Raw genomic sequence first — 18793 nt, forward strand, 5'->3', positions numbered from 1 at the left:
AGACAGCACTTAAGCACTATGTTTGAGAGTGTTTTAAGCAGTAAAATCACCAATAAAAAAACCCCAAAATGTGAAAAACGTGGCACTAAATAGATTGCAAAAAGGACACTTGTTTATGAGAGCTGTAACAAGAAGATAGTGTTACACTTTTTGACCTCAGCTAGGAATGAGCAAGATGGGTCATTTGAATTTTTTGCAGCTCTGCTTGTGTCCAGGAATGACCATGAAAGCTTATGAGTATTGATTTGGGGGTTACAAATACATTTTAGTGAGTAGGCAAATTTATAAATATGGAATCCATATGGAATCTATGTGTATATGGAAATTGAGAGAGAGTGATTTCACTACCTTAGTGGACTTGAAGAGAAAAAAAAAATCCAGTAGGTTTGTTAAGAGATGCACGCAGATAGGAGATCCAGCCATCTCTCTCATCTCCTTTTCCAGTAAGATGCAGCAGAGAGCACCCTAGACATGGAGTCAGGAGAACTGAGATCTCTACAATTCTTCATCTTTGTCTTATCAGCTGGGCACCCTTGGGTAGGCATCTGAAACTCCATGTTCTTATATCTCAGTTTCCACATCTGTATGTTGAGACCAAAAACATCTGTCTTCCTTCAAAGGGTGGTTGAGAGGGTCCAGTGGATTTTTAAGTTCTGTACCATCTGTACCATAAACCATAAGGTGTCATATTATGTATCAGAATCTTCCTTTGTAGATGGTTTATCTTCCCAGAAAAAACAAGAGCCAAGTCTATGCTAACATTTGGATTTGGATAATAAGTATGTTTCTATTCAAAATGCATTATGAGGGCACCTGGGTGGCTTAGTTGGTTAAGCGTCTACCTTCGGCTCAGGTCATGATCCCAGGGTCCTGGGATTGAGTCCCGCATTGGGCTCTGTGCTCAGTGGGGAGCCTGCTTCTCCCTCTCCCTCTGCTCCTCCCCCTGCTCATGCTCTCTCTCTCTCTGTCTCAAATAAATTAAAAAAATACATTATGAATCCAAGGGGATATAATATAAGTATATTCTGGTTAAACTGTCTTTTCTAAGTAAGATAAAGTAATTGAGCCAATAGTTTTAAGACCTACCCCTACTTCTAGGATTTTAGGGACAAACATGGGAATGAAAATACTTGTGATGTAACAGTGTTGGGATGGGGGCAGTGAAATTTGACCCTACTCTGATGTGCAGGAGTTGGGTGGGGGGGTGAAGGAGACACTACAAAGGACCAAATCCTTGGTAATGGTTGCACAACATTTATTTATTTTTTTTAAAGATTTTATTTATTTATTTGACAGAGAGAGACACAGCAAGAGAGGGAACACAAGCAGGGAGAGTGGGAGAGGGAGAAGCAGGCCTCCCGCGGAGCAGGGAGCCTGACGCGGGGCTCGATCCCAGAACCCCAGGACCATTACCCGAGCTGAAGGCAGACACTTAACGACTGAGCCACCCAGGCGCCCCAGTGGTTGCACAACATTAAGAATATATTCAGTACCACTGAACCACTTAAAAATGGCTAACGTGGTAAATTTTTTATTATGTGTATTTTACTATAATAAAAAATTAGAAAAAATAAAAAGTGAAAAACCAGTGGTGGGCTGGACTTGGCTGGCTGGAATTTGCTAGCCTCTGCCCTAGTAGATCATCATGGGGGGGCATTCCACTTAGGAGACTCTTGGTTTGTAAGAGAGAAAGGGTCTGTTTTTGCACAGTTCTCCAATAATGTGAAGTAGAAGAAATTTTTTTTTTTTTAAAGGATCCAGCCCAGAACTACTGCACTGTTCTTCCATCACATTAGGAAAAGGATGCAACCCTAACCCTTGAGTTCTAGGGCAGGACATATGGAATATGCCGTGGTCCATGAAGAGTCATTCCTATTTCATCAGCTGTAAGCTCTGTCCATCTGAAGGAGATGTATGCCAGAGCTGTGAGTGGGTCCCCCCAGACAGGGGACTGGGCACTGACGTCATTTCTAGCTTTTACAGTTTGTCCACAACCTTAATAGGTAGATTTATTTTCTTCTTTTTAAAGTGGCTAAGGTTAAAGGTATTTAATTTAGTTGAATTATAGATAGGCTAGAGGAAGTCGATAATAAGCTGTTAGTATTTTTTAAATGAACACCAAAAAAGTAATTCTTCAGGAGAAAAATCAAATAAGGTATGTAAACCTGCTTTGAAAATTGTAGAATGTACCATGACCAGAAAGCATTAGGAATCGACTGGTATCTCTAGCCAGATATGCTTACAAATATCACTTTGTTAACATAATTCCTTTCAAATGAAAGATGTTTAAAAAGTACTTGCATCTTTAGGTTTCGTATGCCTGGCAATGCCAAACACATTAGTTTGCCAAGACAAGATTTTCTCAGCCCTTTTCATTATTATGATTTTATTTTATACTTGATATAAACCCAAATAAATGAACAGCTATTTCTGAAACTTATCACCTAACACTGTTGATTCACTTTCCTGTTCAATTGGCATCTCCTGCTTCTTTCTTTGATGAAGAAATTCTCAAACATTTATGTAACCCTGTGTCTACATGCAATTTTTATATTTGGAGCACCTTAATCAGAAACTAAATATGGATTTTGTTTCAATATCTGCCTTAGTAATTAGTTTATGAAAACATAAGTAAGTGACATGTATTGCCTAATATATTTGTGCTTATTTATTTTAGATCAACATAAAATATGCAACTGGAAGAAGAGCATTAGGAAATACCGTGACAACATGGATTTTGGTAAGCTGAATATTGTATAAGGTCTTAGGTTTCCCCGTGCATTCATACTTCTCAGTAGTAAGATCGCACTGAGTTGTATCGTCATTAGCTTAAAGGACAATACAGGAGACATACAAAGCCCAGATTAAGAGGCACCTCTCCCTAGTGTGCTTGCCATCCACCCGTCTCTTTCTAGGTGAACCCAGTGAATTTTTAAAACTATTCAACAGTAAGTCCTTGAAGGGTCACTCCATCCAGAGATATTTTACAGTTAATATGCCACTCCTAAAGATTGGAAACTCTTTTTTTTTTTTTTTTTAGGTTTTATTTATTTATTTGAGAGAGAGAGAGAGAACATGCATGAGCAGGGAGAGTGGGAGAGGGTGAAGCAGGCTCTTGACTGAGCAGGGAGCCCGATGCGGGGCTCGATCCCAGGACCCTGGGACCATGACCTGAGCCGAAGACAGACGCTTAACCCACTGAGCCACCCAGGCGCCCCAAGATTGGAAACTCTTACATTCTTCAAAATTAATCAGCAACAGTGGAATTTTAGGTATTATTCATGCTAGAAGTAAGATTCTTTGAAGCCTGAGTTTCTCCTGGAAACTCGCAAGTCAGACCATGTGAAACTACCCAATTTTAGTGCATTTTAGGCTAAAGCCTAGTCAAAGCATATGAAAATTTGTTGAGACTTCTTTATGGAAAAATATTTTTTTAAAAGATAATTTGAAGATCATTTTATGAAATGCTCTATTTTGCAGAATACTTTGTGACATGCAAAATAGTTCTTGTTTTAGAACTGCACTGGGAAGCATGTATAAGTACCAATTATTTTAAAGCGAAAGGCCGTATATGGGAGGTTTTTTCCAACCTTCAAATTCTCTTATCTGGCTATAGTTTAATTTTTGTGCAACAATTGTGACATCTGGTGGTTAAACTAAATAATTCCACTGAAGGGTTTCACACGCTGTTTTCCTTAAATTCTTTTAATATGGGATCTTGCTATTCATACAATACTGTACAAATGTCTTTGCATACTTAATCATAAGGGACAAAGACCAAGTAGTGGAATTCCTGAGTGAAAGGATGTATGTAATGTTAATATTGTTAATTCACCATTCAAAGAAATTTGTACCAATTTACACTTCCACTGTGACTGGGAATAGTTCTTCACATCATCACAACAATGTGTATTACCAAATGCATTCATTTTTGTTTTATTTTTAACTTCTATATAAATGGGGCAATTCATCCTCTTACGGCTTTTTTTTTCTTTTTCTTTATTCTGTTTTTTGTGGGTTTTTTTGGCCACTTGCATTTCATTTATCAGTGAGGTACCAGCCCACATCTTTATCCCATTTTTAGAAATGTACTGGTTCTTGAGCATGTTTTGTGTGTGCATGTGTGTAAAAGGTTTTTGCGTATTGAGAAGTTAGTCATTTATCTGTCATTTGCACTGAAAACATTTTTCTGTTTTGTCATTTATTGTTTATACTTTGTGATTGTTTTCTACTTTGTAACATTTTAAATTTTTATGTAGTCAGATATAACAATTTTTCCTTTTATAATTTTAATTTTATGTCATATTTTAAGTGGGATATTGGCAAGATAAGCAGAATTTTGCTTTTGTCTCTATACAATTCTCTACTACTTGAACATATTGCTATGAATGTGAATTATATTATAAAAATTATTTTAAGGGAATATTTCATCCTATGGAAAGATAATTAGGATCTATAGTTAGCTGAAAAAACAAACTGTAAAATATAATCCCACTTTAGAAAATAAAAGAATGTCTATGCAAACAAAAAAGACTGTATGGAAATGTACCTAAATGTTAATGATTTCAGAGTTGAAGGATTTGGGTAACTTTTATTGTTTTCTTTTTTATTAATTTCTATTTTTTAATCACTCTACAATGCACTATATTACTTTATGATTATAAAAAGTAAAAAAATTTATCAGAATTAATTCCTGTATAGATTTCTATATAGTACTTTAAGTATGATTTCATATAGCTTATGTTTTACTCACCCGAAGGCCTAGCACTGCCCTTCTCTCTATTCCCCACTCCACGGACTTATTTCATTCTTAAGAAGTTTGATTCATCAGACATTTCTTATAAAATAAGATGATATACTCCATTAATACCTTTAAAAAGATAAATTTCTAGTTCCTGGAGCCAGAAGATAATTGGATACAAAAATATCTGACACGAAGGTTATTTCTTCCACCAAATTTCAGTCATGCAAGACCCTTAATCCTTGGATTTCTTTTCCATACTTGACTGATTTCATCTATATCTTATGTGGGATAAGTAGCAAATACTTCTGTTCTTTGACTTACTTAAAAATTATTTATATAATTATACTCACACTGTTCCAGAAATAATTTAAAGTAGTTAGTAACAACTCACAAAGTTTAAAGCTAAATAAAATGTAGCCAGATGACATAAAATGTAAAATAAACAAGCAAAGAAATCAGAACAAAGAAAATAAGAGATAAAGAGTGATAAGATGAAATCTAGCCCTTAAGGATCAGCGCTCTTCTTGAGGGTGAAATTAACCTTTCTAAGCAGCTCCCTCCCCACTACCACCCACCCCCTGTGAAAGAGACCAGAGTTTGAAAAGGTCACGGTGTCCTGAGATTGAGGCCAGAGGGAAATTATTCAGGTGCAGGAGGTTTACCTGTGACAATAGCATAAACTGGGGCTTCCTGTGGGTCAAGAACAAAGCTAAACTCTTTAAGTCCTGGTTCTGTTTAATCTTCACAATAACCCCATTGTTAGTGGGGAACATTTATTCCCGCTTTCCAAGTTTACACTTGACTCCCTGGGAGGGAAACACTGGGGAGTAGTCTTTTGGGCTTCTCAAATCTGCCCCCTTAGTAACTTCTTCCTCCTCTGGACGAGTTTGGGAGAATTGGTGAGTTTGAGAGAAGGAAGGACAGCTGCAGTGCCTTCCCCAGGAGGGCTTGTTCTCCTGACTGGGAAGGTGGGGGTTTTCTCTGGCCCCCTTGCTCTGGAGAGCTCAGTCCTTATACATGTGGGGTTCTGATGTAGTTCTCAATTCAGCTTTGTCCGTAATAAATGTGACACTGTCCACAACCCTTTATCTGAAACTCCTGGGACCTGGTGGGTGGGTTCCAAACTTCAAAAATTTTCAGATTTTAGAAATGTATGGTTCATTTACAGTTTTTGGGACAACGCTCACTTATCAAACATTATTATTTCTGCACTAAAAGGTATGAATATTCACACTGAGTGGGATAAATTAAGACCATATCACATCAATTCAGATCAGATTTTACTGTCAAATGAGTTCAGATTAAATTGGATTTTTCTGCCAAATGAGTTATGAAAACACTTTTGGCTTTTAGAACTTTTTGGATTTTGAATTGTAAATAAGAGATTGCTTGACTGTGTTTTGATCTCTAACTGTGACTTTTGTGTCTACTTTTTCAGTTGATTCCTGGCCTGCAGAGCAGAGGAAAGCAGAGGTAGGTATACCAAGAAGTTAATAAAAGCTTCAGGATTCTTCTGTGACCTCATAACTTACTTTGTATTTATAATGTCAAATTCTTGCGCTTAAAGAGACTCTTCAAAAATATAAGCTTCAGGTCCCACAAAACCTAGGTTCACCTGTAGAGAGAAGTATGATTGTCTTCCCTAAAAGCCCAATAGCCTAAAGGTAGGTACCATTGTCATCCCCATTTTACTAAGGAAGACACTGAAGCAGAGATGTTAAATTATTTGGCATCCATTTGTAAATGGCAAAATCTGGATTCAAACCCAGTGGAACTCCTGAGTTATTGCTTTTAACCATTGCCTTTCTACATCTGTGGATAAAAATAATAGCTGACATTCTTTTTCCAATTAAATTTCAGAGGTTAGCCTTTATCCCAACAAAAATAACCTAAGGCATCTTAATTTCTGTCAAATGTCTTAGTTTGATAAGAGAAAAATGAAATTCTTCAAATAAAGTTCTCTAGTAACTTAGGAAAAAAGCACTACAATAACAAACACTCTGATATATTTTCTTCCAAAGATAATCCACAAGATTATGTCCTGTTTACAAATTATCATTTTCCTGATAGCAAGCCTTTAATTTAGGCAGAATCTACTCCTTTTCTCCAAAATGTACTTGTATTTGCACTTCCGAACAACTATATTTGGCTTTTCATGAAATTCAATCCAAAAATCAGTGAAAACTGTACACAGACTCCTCTAACATTTCTATAACAGTAAAAGGTTTTGTGTATATATGACCTCATTTCTCTGCATAACAAGCTGCGAGAAAGGGAAACTGAATACCCACATTTTACAAATGAAGACAAGAGAAAGTAACTTCTCCAAGGTCACCAAGTAGTGGTAAAATTGGCACCAAGACTCAGGACATTCCCTCTCCCCTTGTCCAGGGCCAGTATTACCACCTCTGTTTTGTAGAAGCTTGAGGGAGAAGTTTCTTCCTAAGGGGAAATGTAGAAGGATGTTTATTTAAAGAGCATCGACTCTGGTCATAGAGGCTCCAAGTTGTCTCATGTATAACTTCATCTGCTGGCTAATTACTAACTTCACGTTTCTAAGAACAACAAACCCCACACATTCAGACTGATTTTTATTTTGCTCTCAAATTGTGTACTTGGCATAAGAGAACAATAAGGAAAATGTTCTGTTCCTCACAGTTACAATACTATTTTAAACATTTTGTTATGAAATATAAAGTTATAGAGAATAATGATCTTTTAAAGAAGATAATAACCCACCCACGATACGCCTTAACACTTTGCCATATTTGCTTCGGATATTTTCTCAGGCAATAAAGTGTTTTCCCAATCCCATTCTTTTCTTGCACTACCCAGAGGTAAAACCAGAAAACTAAATTTTGTATATTAATCCATAAATATTTATATAATACTTTGGCATTTACATGTTCTAAATACAGGTTTTTTTGTTATTTATAGGAAGAGGTAAATTTTATCATTTATATAAATATCTTGTATCTATCATTCTGCAGTTTGTTTTTTTACACGCAGTGTTGTTTTGGGATTCATGCTGGTTTGAAAGCTAATAGATATATGCCTTTAGCTTTTGTGATATTGTGGATGGGATCTTCATTTCAACATTTCCTATTTGGTCATAACTGGTATATGAGAACACTGTTGGTTTGGGATCAAGGAAACTTTGTGAACTCGTTTATTAGTTTTAATAACTTGTAGATTCTCTTGGCATTTCCATGTGGGCAATCATCTGAAAATAAGTCCAGGCAAGCATTTTTAAATGATCTTATTTCTCAGTGTGACCTGCTACTTTACAGAATAAAAAGCTCCCAGGATATCTTGATTTCTAAAATAAAATCATTCTCCAGTATCTACAAGCATATGTTCAAGTGCAGATATTCAGGAAATGCCTTCTTTCCCCTGTCCTGCATGTTTTTCAAAAGGTGTAACTATAACCATATCCTTTTCTTGCTCTGTCACCCTAAGACTTTATTCTCAGACATTATTGCTTGGTGCAACTTCAAATGGAGCACCAGAAGTTTCAAGAACTGGAAGCAAATGGGTCACTTATATTTCAAAAAGACCCTATTATCCCACTTAACATTATCTGTGATTTTATAGAACAGTGGAGAAATATTTTGGAGAAATAGTCTTTAGCTTTAAGAAGCTCCAAATCAGATTTCTCTGTAAATTGAAAGAAAGGTGTTCTCTTTTTATTTTTTTATTTATTTATTTTAAATATTTTATTTATTTATTTGAGAGAGAGAATGAGATAGAGAAAGCATGAGAGGGGGTAGGGTCAGAGGGAGAAGCAGACTCCCTGCTGAGCAGGGAGCCCGATGCGGGACTCGATCCCAGGAGCCTGGGATCATGACCTGAGCCGAAGGCAGTCGCTTAACCAACTGAGCCACCCAGGTGCCCCTCTTTTTATTTTTTAATAAAACAAGTTAGAGATGAGATGTGAATTCAACATAATCTGTTCCCATTGAGAAGAAAAGTTAAAGAGTCAGATAATGAAAATCAAGGCCAAAGACCCATTATCTTTGTGGCCATTTATTCTGACCACCTATCAGTACTGGGCAAAAAGACCAGTTTTTTTTGTTGTTGTTGTTGTTTTAAAGATTTGACAGAGAGAGAGGGAACACAAGCAGGGGAAGTGGGAGAGGGAGAAGCAGGCTTCCAGAGGAGCAGGGAGCCCGACGCGGGGCTCGATCCCACGACCCTGGGATCATGACCTGAGCTGAAGGCAGATGCTTAATGACTGAGCCACCCAGGGACCCCAAAAAGACCAGTTGTCTTAATAAAGCAAGTCTCCTGAGAAAGCATACTCTGGTTTCCATGTGAACTGGGAGCCAGAGTTTTAACTCTATGTCTTTTCTCATTATTTTGAACTGACATTGTTAAAGGACATTTTTCTAAAACTCTGCTCAATAGAAGACATTATTAAATACATGCTGTGTCAATTAGGCCTCTTTGGATGCAAACAATAGGAACTGACTACTTAAGCAAAAAGTTATTGGAAATATTCTAGGTAGCTCAGAGAGTCAAAGGGAATGTTGATGAAGGGAAAGGGATGAAGGCACTTCTGGGAATCTAGGCAACTAGGAATGAGTGGAGAGTCTCTGCAGAGAACTGCCCTACACGTAGTCCTGTCTGTGTTACCCCACTCAAGATTCAGACTCCTGGAAGAGAGAGACTGGTTTGCCTGACTCATGCTGTGTGGCCTCTCCTTGGTGTGTGTTTTTGGTGGACTGAAGAAGGGTGGCAGGGAGGGCACCTTCGTTTCCATGTCCTTCCAGGAAATCAGGGTTTCTTACCCAAGTAAAGGGGAAAATTGCTGTACAGGAGGACACAATAGACACAATAGATACTTCATTCCTCCTCCACATGCTTTTATCAAAGCCCAGTGCAGCGGTTTCCTGGCAGAGCCTCTTGGCTGTGGCACAAAAGGGGTGTCAGACCCCGGAAGGAGATAACGCCTGTGAAAGTGGTCCTGAGAATGTTTGGAGGGGAGCCTCCATCAAGTCCACCGAGGACAGAAGGCTGCCAGCGTGGATCTGAGTCCTCTTGAAGGAAGTAGCCTTATTACACACAGGAAAAATGGGCTTAAGCCTTTTAAAGATTTGTATTTTTTTTTTTAAGATTTTATTTATTTACTTAACACAGAGAGAGTGAGAGACAGAGAGCAAGCACAAGCAGGGGGAACGGCAGGCAGGGGAGAAGCAGGCTCCTGGCCGAGCCAGGAGCCCGATGCAGGGCTCCATCCCAGGATCCCAGGATCATGACCTGAGCTGAAGGCAGCCGCTCAACCGACTGAGCCACCCAGGCATCCCAGATTTGTATTTATTTTAAAGAGAGAGCACGGGTGCCAACAGGGAGAGGAGCAGAGGGAGAGGGACAAGCACACTCTGCGCTGAGTGCAGAGCCCAACCCAGGGATCATGACCTGAGCCAAAATCAAGAGTCAGATGCTTAAGTGACTGAGACACCCAGGAGCCCTGGGGCTAAGGCTTTAGAACTGAGAAGAGTCTGCTTGGTGGACACTTAAGGGTAGGTTGACCTAGATGACTTCCAGGAAAGCAAAAAGGTCCTCTAAAGGGACTTATTATTATTATTATTATTTTTTAACTTCAGACTATTGTTAGAGCAGTTAGCTAGCTCCCCCAAGGGAGTTCTGTGGTGCCTGTCTCCCTGTTTGATGCCTCGGCTGCACTACATAGCCAGGGAGATTTCTCCCTAAAACATCTCTCCCATCACCCTTGTTTTGCTTCTGTTGCTGCTCCCATTGCCTTTGCCTCTAAAGCAGGTAAATGCAGACTCCAAAGCGGACCACCTCAGTTCAAATCCTGAACCTTCTACCTACTTTCCGGTGACCCTCTATATCCCTATCCTGGCTTAATCCAAGTGACCGTTGTTGCTAATGTCTAATCACTTATAGCTCTCCAGTCTTCCCTCCTTCTTTGTAACATTTATTAAGATACCCAATCATAGCATTACCCCCTTTTCCTGAGAGCATCCAATCCAGAGGAAAGTCTTACTTCCTTAAGCCCTTCCCCAAACACAAGGCCAAATCCTTTAACAACTCCTTTCAAACACTTACTGAGATACCCCACATTTTCCCATGTTGTGCACCTTCCTGCTCTGTTCTAAGAAATACACCCAGTGTGTTCAACTTCAGGTGTGTTCCTGGTGGTCTTTAGCTGGAGGGTATTGGCACAATCATGGGTTTTGAAATTTCAGTGACCTGGTTTAGCATTCTGGCTCCATTAACCAGCTATATGAACTCACAGGTCTCTTAACCTCTCTGTACCTCAGTCTCCTCATTTGTAAAATGGAGGTAGTTGTAGCACTTTTCTATCTGAACTGTTATTAGTATTAACATGTAAAGAGCTTAGCACAGCACCTGACACATAAGTTATCAATAAATATTTGCTATTATTATTTGCTCAGCAATAGTAGAATTTTCTTACTTTAACAGAATACTAATTCCAAGATTTGCATTTGATTTTGTCCTTTGATTGGTGGAATTATCCTTGATTTTATTCCGTGATTCTTGCCAAATTACATAAATTTGAATTCCAATGTATGTATGTGAATGTGTGCATGCATGCATTTGGTGAGAGGATGAAAGGAGGGCCTAACATTTACTGAACATTACATACCAGACGCTTTGCTGGGGTTGTTTATTTTTTGTAATGAACAAAAGCTAAAGAGATTTTCATGAAAAACTTTTTGAAGCTAGATGCACAATTTTCCAGCAGAGCTGCAAACAGTTCTGCTGAAAAAAGGGGCCACTTAGCCATCCTCCTGAGGAGTTTGAGTCTGATTTAAGCCTGAAGCAAGGATTTAGATTTAATTTTCCTGCAAGGGGTAGAAAAATTCTCTGCCAGAGACGTGACCTTCAATTTTTTTTTCCACAAAATGCCTTTCAGAGCCTGCAAAACAAAATTAACCCACATGAAAATGTAAATCAAGTTAAGATATGAAATCACATATGCTATTTACTGGCTCTATAGAAGTTTGACAGCAGAGTTTAGGTTGCGACAAGCTTCAAGATATCTGAGAAGACCTTTCATTTCAGGGTCTGGAATGATTAAATGATTAAAATTGCTTTTTAATAATTAAACGTGCCATCTGTATAAGGTAGAGTGTGACCTTTCACCCAGGTCTCTCAGGCTGTTCTAGAATTTCTGCAGTTGGCACATATGGTATCAGAAATCCATTGCTATTCTTCCTTTGAAATATTAGAGGAGCAGACTTAGAGCAGCTGTTTTTGGGCTGCCAGATTTCATTGAAATGTGGGTTTTAAAAGCCCTTGGCTTGTCATTTTGAGTTAGCTTACCTTAATCACAAATTTCACCATAATATAATTCAACTGATGCCTGAAACTCAATATAGCAGAACATTTGCTGAACAATGCACTTAACAACACCAAACAACCAGAATGTATGATTTCCTTCAAAATGTCCCTTTCGGGGCACCTTTGTGGCTCAGTTGGTTAAGTGTCTGCCTTCGGCTCAGGTCATGATCCTGGGGTCTTGGGATAGAGCCCCAAGTCTGACTCCCTGCTCAGCGGGGAGTCTGCTTCTCCCTCTCCCTCTGCTGCTCCCACTGTTTGTGCTCACTCTCTCTCTCTCTGTCAAATAGATAAATAAAATCTTTTTTTTAAGATTTTTAAAATTTATTTGACAGAGAGAGAGAGAGTGGGAACGCAAGCAGTGGGAGTGGGAGAAGGAGAAGCAGCTTCCCGCAGAGCAGGGAGCCTGATGTGGGGCTCAATCCCAGGACCCTGGGATCATGACCTGAGCCGAAGGCAGATGCCCAACCGACTGAGCCAACCCAGCGCCCCATATAAATAAAATCTTTTTAAAAAAATGTCCCTTTCATGTTATATGTGCCCTCGAAAATGTCTAATAGCTTATAAGCATTCCTTTTCTACAACAACAAAATACAAGAAAACAGTCTCCACCATGCTGTCTTTCCCCTGGTGGGCCATGTAAAAGGGAATATGACATTTGGAGAACTATCTGCTCTACTATTGCAGTACTACTGAAAAATTGATGCAACCCAGTCATTAAGCCAACTGTAGTAATTAGATAGCAAGCAATGAGTACACTTGCATATTTGTCTCAAATGTCATTTCAGACAACTTCCACGGCTCAGAGATTGACAGATATAACGGTCAGAACAAAGGAATATCAGTCACCATAAACATAATTTCTGTGTGTTGGGGTTGGTTTTCATAGTGCTCACTAATTAATCCATAGTATCCTGGAGACTTTTCATCTGCTGGCCTTCAACAGGCTGTTTAGTTATTAAAGTTCAGCTTTGAGACTCCACTTGAATGCTTTAAGTACTGACTTACTGCTTCCTTTGGAAATAAACTCAATTCATCATTTGCATTTAAAAGTGTGAATTTTTAATCTAGAAGCAAAGACAAGGGAGCTAGTCTTATTTTAAAATATGCTGCAAATTTTATTTTTAAAAGTCAATCCATGGGAGAAACTCTCTTAGAATCTGCTATTTAAATTTATTGCTCACATAAACTTATAGCTGGGGATCAAGAGAAACTATCGTGTTTGCCTTATTGTATTCAGGAACCAAAGGAAATTCACTGGGCGTTAAGACATAAGATAAAATAGGGTACATTTGCCCTTTTTACCCCCAGCAAGATCTTTAAGCCAATGGACAGATAATAAGTATTCATTCATTTATTTATTTATTTTAAAAAATGTTTATTTCTGAGTTCCTCATATATATATATATGGATCCTGGCACACTTACCACTATGAATGAGATTTGTAAGAACTCCATCTGGGTTGAATATAGAGAGTGAAATACATAAAATAAGTATCCATAATACAAGGCAATTTTATATATATACATAGACACAGACATGTGCACTTGCGCACAAGGATTTATAAATCAAAGGAGAGGACATTTCACTTTGTGAAGGAAAGGTATGCTGGTTATTTACCAGCTCACCTTCCAAATCCATTTTTGACCCTTCTCTTCCCTGCCCTGACCTCTACAGATCGCCTTACCCGAGTTTCTTTGTCCCTCTGGCTTTGGGAAGGTAGATAGTAGAAGAGAGAGCTCTGGGTATTTATTCCCTCTGCTCCCTCAGCCAAACTACGTTTCCCCAACTTTATGACTGTAGCTCTTATCAGCCAGTCCCTCTCCAGTTCTCTTCAGATTGTGGCCTCTCAGGCCCCATTTTGCCCCTTCAGTTCCAGCACTGGTAAGACCTTCCCTTTGGTGTTTGGTCATCCCTGGGTGCTCCACCATCTTTGTTCTTGTCATTACTGCCCATGCCTCACTATTCAGTCCTCTGCTTGACTTCTCTTCATTTAACTCTCCTGCTGGTGTCCTGACTGACACAGAAAGAAGGAATACAGAAAGTCAAGAAAGATAATATGGAGGTTCCTATACCTTTGAATGTTCCACAGATACACTTTGGTAAATCAGAGCAAAATTATCCCAGCTAAAAACATGTTTCTCTTGCCACCAGCAGGTGGCATTAGCAGTCATATCAGTCATGTAGGGCTGTGCATTGTTCTTTCTTTTGAGTCTGTTGGCTATTGTGATATTGTGATTTATAATAAGAAATATATATTTGGTCTTCATCCATATTTTTGGCTCAGAGCTCCCTAAAACCCTTGGAATTTCCTGAGAAGAGCAATAAAGTTGTCTTTTGTTATGTTAATGTGGCGACTTTTAGAAAGCACCTAGGGATGGGGGCTGGTAGCCAGGAGAACCAACCCTGTGATTTGAGGGTTGGAACTTGTACTTCTATTCCCCCCCCCCGCCGCCCAGGGAAGGGAAATGGACTGAAGGTTTGAATCAATTGCCAATGGCCAAAGTTTAATCAGTCACGCTTCATCATGAAGCCTTTGTAAAAACTCAAAAGGACTGGATTCAAAGAACTCCCGGGTTGGTGAACCTATGGAGATTTGGGGAGAGAGGCATGCCTGGGGAGGGCATGGAAGCTCTGTGTTCTTTCTCCATACCATGCGCTGTGCATCTCTTCATTCTGGCTGTTCCTGACTTAATCCCAAGTGGCCTAGTAAGTAAAGTGTTTCTCTGAGATCTGTGAGCTGCTCTAGCAAATTAAGCAAACTCAAGAGGGAGGTCATGGGACCCCCTAATTTATAACTGGTTGGTCAGAGGCACAGGTGATAACCTGGGTTTGTGATTGGTATCTGAAGTTTCTGGGGACAGTCTTGTAGGACTGAACCCTTAACCTGTGGAATCTGATGCTACCTCTGGGTAAATAGTGTCAGAATTGAGTTGAACTATAGAAACATAGCTGATGTCCAGAGCATTGTTTGTTGGTGTTGGGGGACCACCCTTCCCCCACTACCTACACATTGAAATTGGTGACCAAAGCCTAAAAGAGCTAATTTACTCTATTTTTAAAATGTTATACAAACATTAATTCTACCACCTGAGGAAAGCAAAAGCTGTGAAAGAGTTGAAAAACTATTTTAATAGGCACACATTTACTTTTGATAAAGGCAAGAGTAAAGATGATTTGGAAAAAATGCAAAGGAGAAAGAAAAGAACAAATTTTGCATGTGCACAAGGAATGAAATTATGTACTGACAAATAGACAGTAATCCACAAAAGACTAATCCAAGAGGCTGAAGCAATGAAAAAAATGTGTGTGTGTGTGTGTGTGTGTGTGTGTGACTAAAGGATCATAATTAACACAATTAATGCCTGTTAGCATTAGGAAAGGGCTAGGAATTTGTTCCAAAACTTAAAATGAGGAATGACTTTGAGGCTTCTCTCCTGGGTGACTGGATGGATATTAATGCTATGAATCAAATTCAGAAAACAGGAGGAAGAACAAATTTGATAGAAAATGTCAGGGAACAAGAATTCCTGTCCCCTTTAAGGGTCGTTCTAGCTGGACTAGGAATCAAATTGACATGAGAAAGATTAACAGGAGAAAATCGAATGTAATAGTGTATGCCCAAGGAATCCACACAGACATGGAAGTTCCAAAGATAGTCAGGCAAATGAGGTATGTATGTCATCCTTCCCCAAGTGGGTAGGGGTCTGGGATTTCAGGGGAAAAGAATGCACTTCACAGAGTGATAAAAAGAGCAGATGTTTGGTAATTAGACTTTTGCTCTGCCATACAAATGGGTGACTCAGATAAAATTTATCCCTGCTATTAATCCTTATTCTGGGAGAGACTCCCCAATTTAGATTCTTCTATGTAGTTAAGGGAGAGGCAAAAGTTTCTCTTGAGCCTGTAGGATCTTGATTGCTGATTGCCTTCAGTTTAGAATAATCTTCATGCCAAGTGGCCCATCCTGGGGTGGCCTGTCCTTGGCCCTACTGGAAGATGACTCTAACTTTGGGCATACTGAGTTTAAGGTGTGTGAAGGACATTCAGGTAGAGATTTCTAGATGGAACTTGCAGTATAAGACCAGAACTAAGGTGATAAATGATTTGGGGATATAGCTTTAATTTTTAAAAGTATTTATTGAACACCTACTATATGCTAGGCACTATTGTTAGGGTTGGGTTATATCAGTAAACAAAGGAGAAAAAAACCCTACTCTGTGGAGCTTATATTCTAGTGGACAGGAGAAAGGAAAATAGCAATAACATAATAAGTAAATTATACAGTGTTTTAGATAATATGATACCTGGGAACAATAGAGCATAGTAAGGGGTTTGGGGTTGCTGATATGAACAGATGTGGGTTCCAGTATTCTCTGAGGTGGTTCAGATTAAGCCTCATTGAGAAGATGCCATTTAATCAAAGACTTGGAAGACCTGAGGAAGTTAGCCAATGGGCTATCTGAAGGAAGTGTGTTCCAGCCACCATAAAGGTTCTGAGATGACAGCATGTCTGATGTATTTGAGTAACAACAAAGATGGCAGCATGGCTGTAGCCTAATCACACAGTAATAGTAGATGATGCCAGAGAGGCAAGATGGAGAAGTGTCAGATCACATAGGCGTCAGCTTTTTGTAAAAAGTTGGAGTATTACTCTGAGTCAGATGGAAGGTTCTGAATAGAGGTGTTCCCTAGCTTGACTGACTTCCTTCCTTCCTATTTATTTTTGTTTATCTATTTATTTATTTACTTATTCATTTATTCTTTTTATTAAGTTTTGAATTTTAATTCCAGTATAGTTAACATACAATATTATATTAGTTTCAGGTGTACAATATAGTGATTCAACAATTCTACACATTGCTCAGTGCTCATCGCCATAAGTGTACTTTTAATCCCCTTCACCTATTTCACCCATCCCCCCACCCACTTCCCCCGGGAACACTAAGTTTGTTCTCTATAATTAAGAGTCTGTTTCTTGGTTTGTCTCTCTCTTTTTTCCCCTTTGTTCATTTGTTTTGTTTCTTAAATTCCACATATAAGTGAAATCATGTGGTATTTGTCTTTCTCTGACTGACCTATTTCACTTGACCTTACACTCACTACCTCCATCCATGTCATTGCAAATGGAAAGATTTCATTCTTTTATAAGGCTGAATTTCATATATATATATATATGCCACATCTTCTTTATTCATTAGTTGATGGACAGTTGAGCTGCTTCCATAATTTGGCTATTGTAAATAGTGCTGCAATACACATAAGGGTGCATGTATTCACTCTGAATTAGTGTTTTTGTATTTTGGGGGTAAATACTTAGTAATGAGATTATTGGATCATAGGGTAGTTCTATTTTTAACTTTTTGAGGAAACTCCATACTGTTTTCCACAGTGGCTGCACTAGTTTGCATTCCCATCAACAGTGCCAAAGGGTTCCTTTTTCTCCACATCCTCACCGACATTTGTTGTTTCTTGTGTTTTTGATTTTAGCCATTCTGACAGGTGTGAGGTGATATCTCATTGTAGTTTTGATTTGCATTTTACTGATGATGAGTGATGTTGAGCATCTTTTCATGTGTCTGTTAACCATCTGTATATCTTCCTTAGAGAAATGTCCATGTCTTTTGCCCATTTTAACTGGATTATTTATTTTTTGAGTGTTGAGTTTTATAAGTTCTTGATATATTTTGGATACTAACTTTTTATCAGATATGTCATTTGCAAATATCTTCTCCCATTCTATAGGTTGTTTTTAGTTTTGTTGGTTGTTGCCTTCACTGTGCAGAAGGTTTTTATTTTGATGTAGTCCCAACAGTTCATTTTTGCTTGTTTTTCTCTTTCTTGCCTCAGGAGACCTATCTAGAAAAATGTCACTATGGCCAGTGTCAGAGCAATTACTGCCTGTGCTCTCTTCTAGGATTTTTATGGTTTCAGGTCTCACATTTAGGTCTTTAATCCATTTTGAGCTTATTTTTGTGCATGGTATAAGAAAGTGGTCCAGTTTCATTCTTTTGCATGTAACTGTTCAGTTTTCTCAGCACCATTTGTTGAAGAGACTGTCTTTTTCCCATTGCATATTCTTGCCTCTTTTGTCAAAGATTAATTGACGATATAATCGTGGATTTGTTTCTAGGCTTTCTATTCTACTCCATTGATCTATGTGTCTATTTTTGTGCCAGTATCATACTGTTTTGATTACTACAGCTTTGTAGTATAACTTGAAATCTGGAATTGTGATACCTCCAGCTTTGTTTTTCTTTTTCAAAATTGTTTTGGCTATTCTGGGTCTTTTGTGGTTCCATACAAATTTAGGATTATTTGTTCTAGGTCTGTGGAAAAATGCTGTTGGTATTTTGATAGGGATTGCATTAAATCTGTAGATTGCTCTGAGTATCATGGGCATTTTAACAGTATTTGCTCTTCCAATCCATGAGCATGGGATATCTTTCCATTTGTGTCACCTTCAATTTCTTTCATCAGTGTTTTATAGTTTTCAGAGTACAGGTCTTTCACCTCTCTGGTTAAGTTTATTTCTAGGTATTTTATTCTTTTTTTTTTTTTTTAGATTTTATTTATTTGAGAGAGAGAGAATGAGAGACAGAGAGCATGAGAAGGAAGAGGGTCAGAGGGGGAAGGAGACTCCCTGCTGAGCAGGGAGCCTGACATGGGACTTGATCCTGGGACTCCAGGATTATGACCCGAGCCGAAGGCAGTCACTTA

The 18793-nt window shown here is 38.6% G+C and overlaps 1 protein-coding gene across 1 annotated transcript in view; it reads left to right on the forward strand.

The window, feature by feature from the left end:
• Nucleotides 1-18793, forward strand: part of CLDN12 (claudin 12) — a 64684-nt gene that overhangs the window by 18263 nt on the left and 27628 nt on the right. Inside the window, exons 4-5 of the mRNA XM_028120850.2 lie at nt 2678-2740; nt 6183-6217. Coding sequence (XP_027976651.1) covers nt 2678-2740; nt 6183-6217 — 98 coding nt within the window. The remainder of the gene's footprint in view (nt 1-2677; nt 2741-6182; nt 6218-18793) is intronic.

The sequence above is a fragment of the Eumetopias jubatus genome, unplaced genomic scaffold (genome assembly GCF_037043125.1).
Source record: "Eumetopias jubatus isolate StellerSeaLion01/CBP00866 unplaced genomic scaffold, mEumJub1_p1.0 scaffold_14, whole genome shotgun sequence".
Taxonomy (NCBI): Eukaryota; Metazoa; Chordata; class Mammalia; order Carnivora; family Otariidae; genus Eumetopias; species Eumetopias jubatus.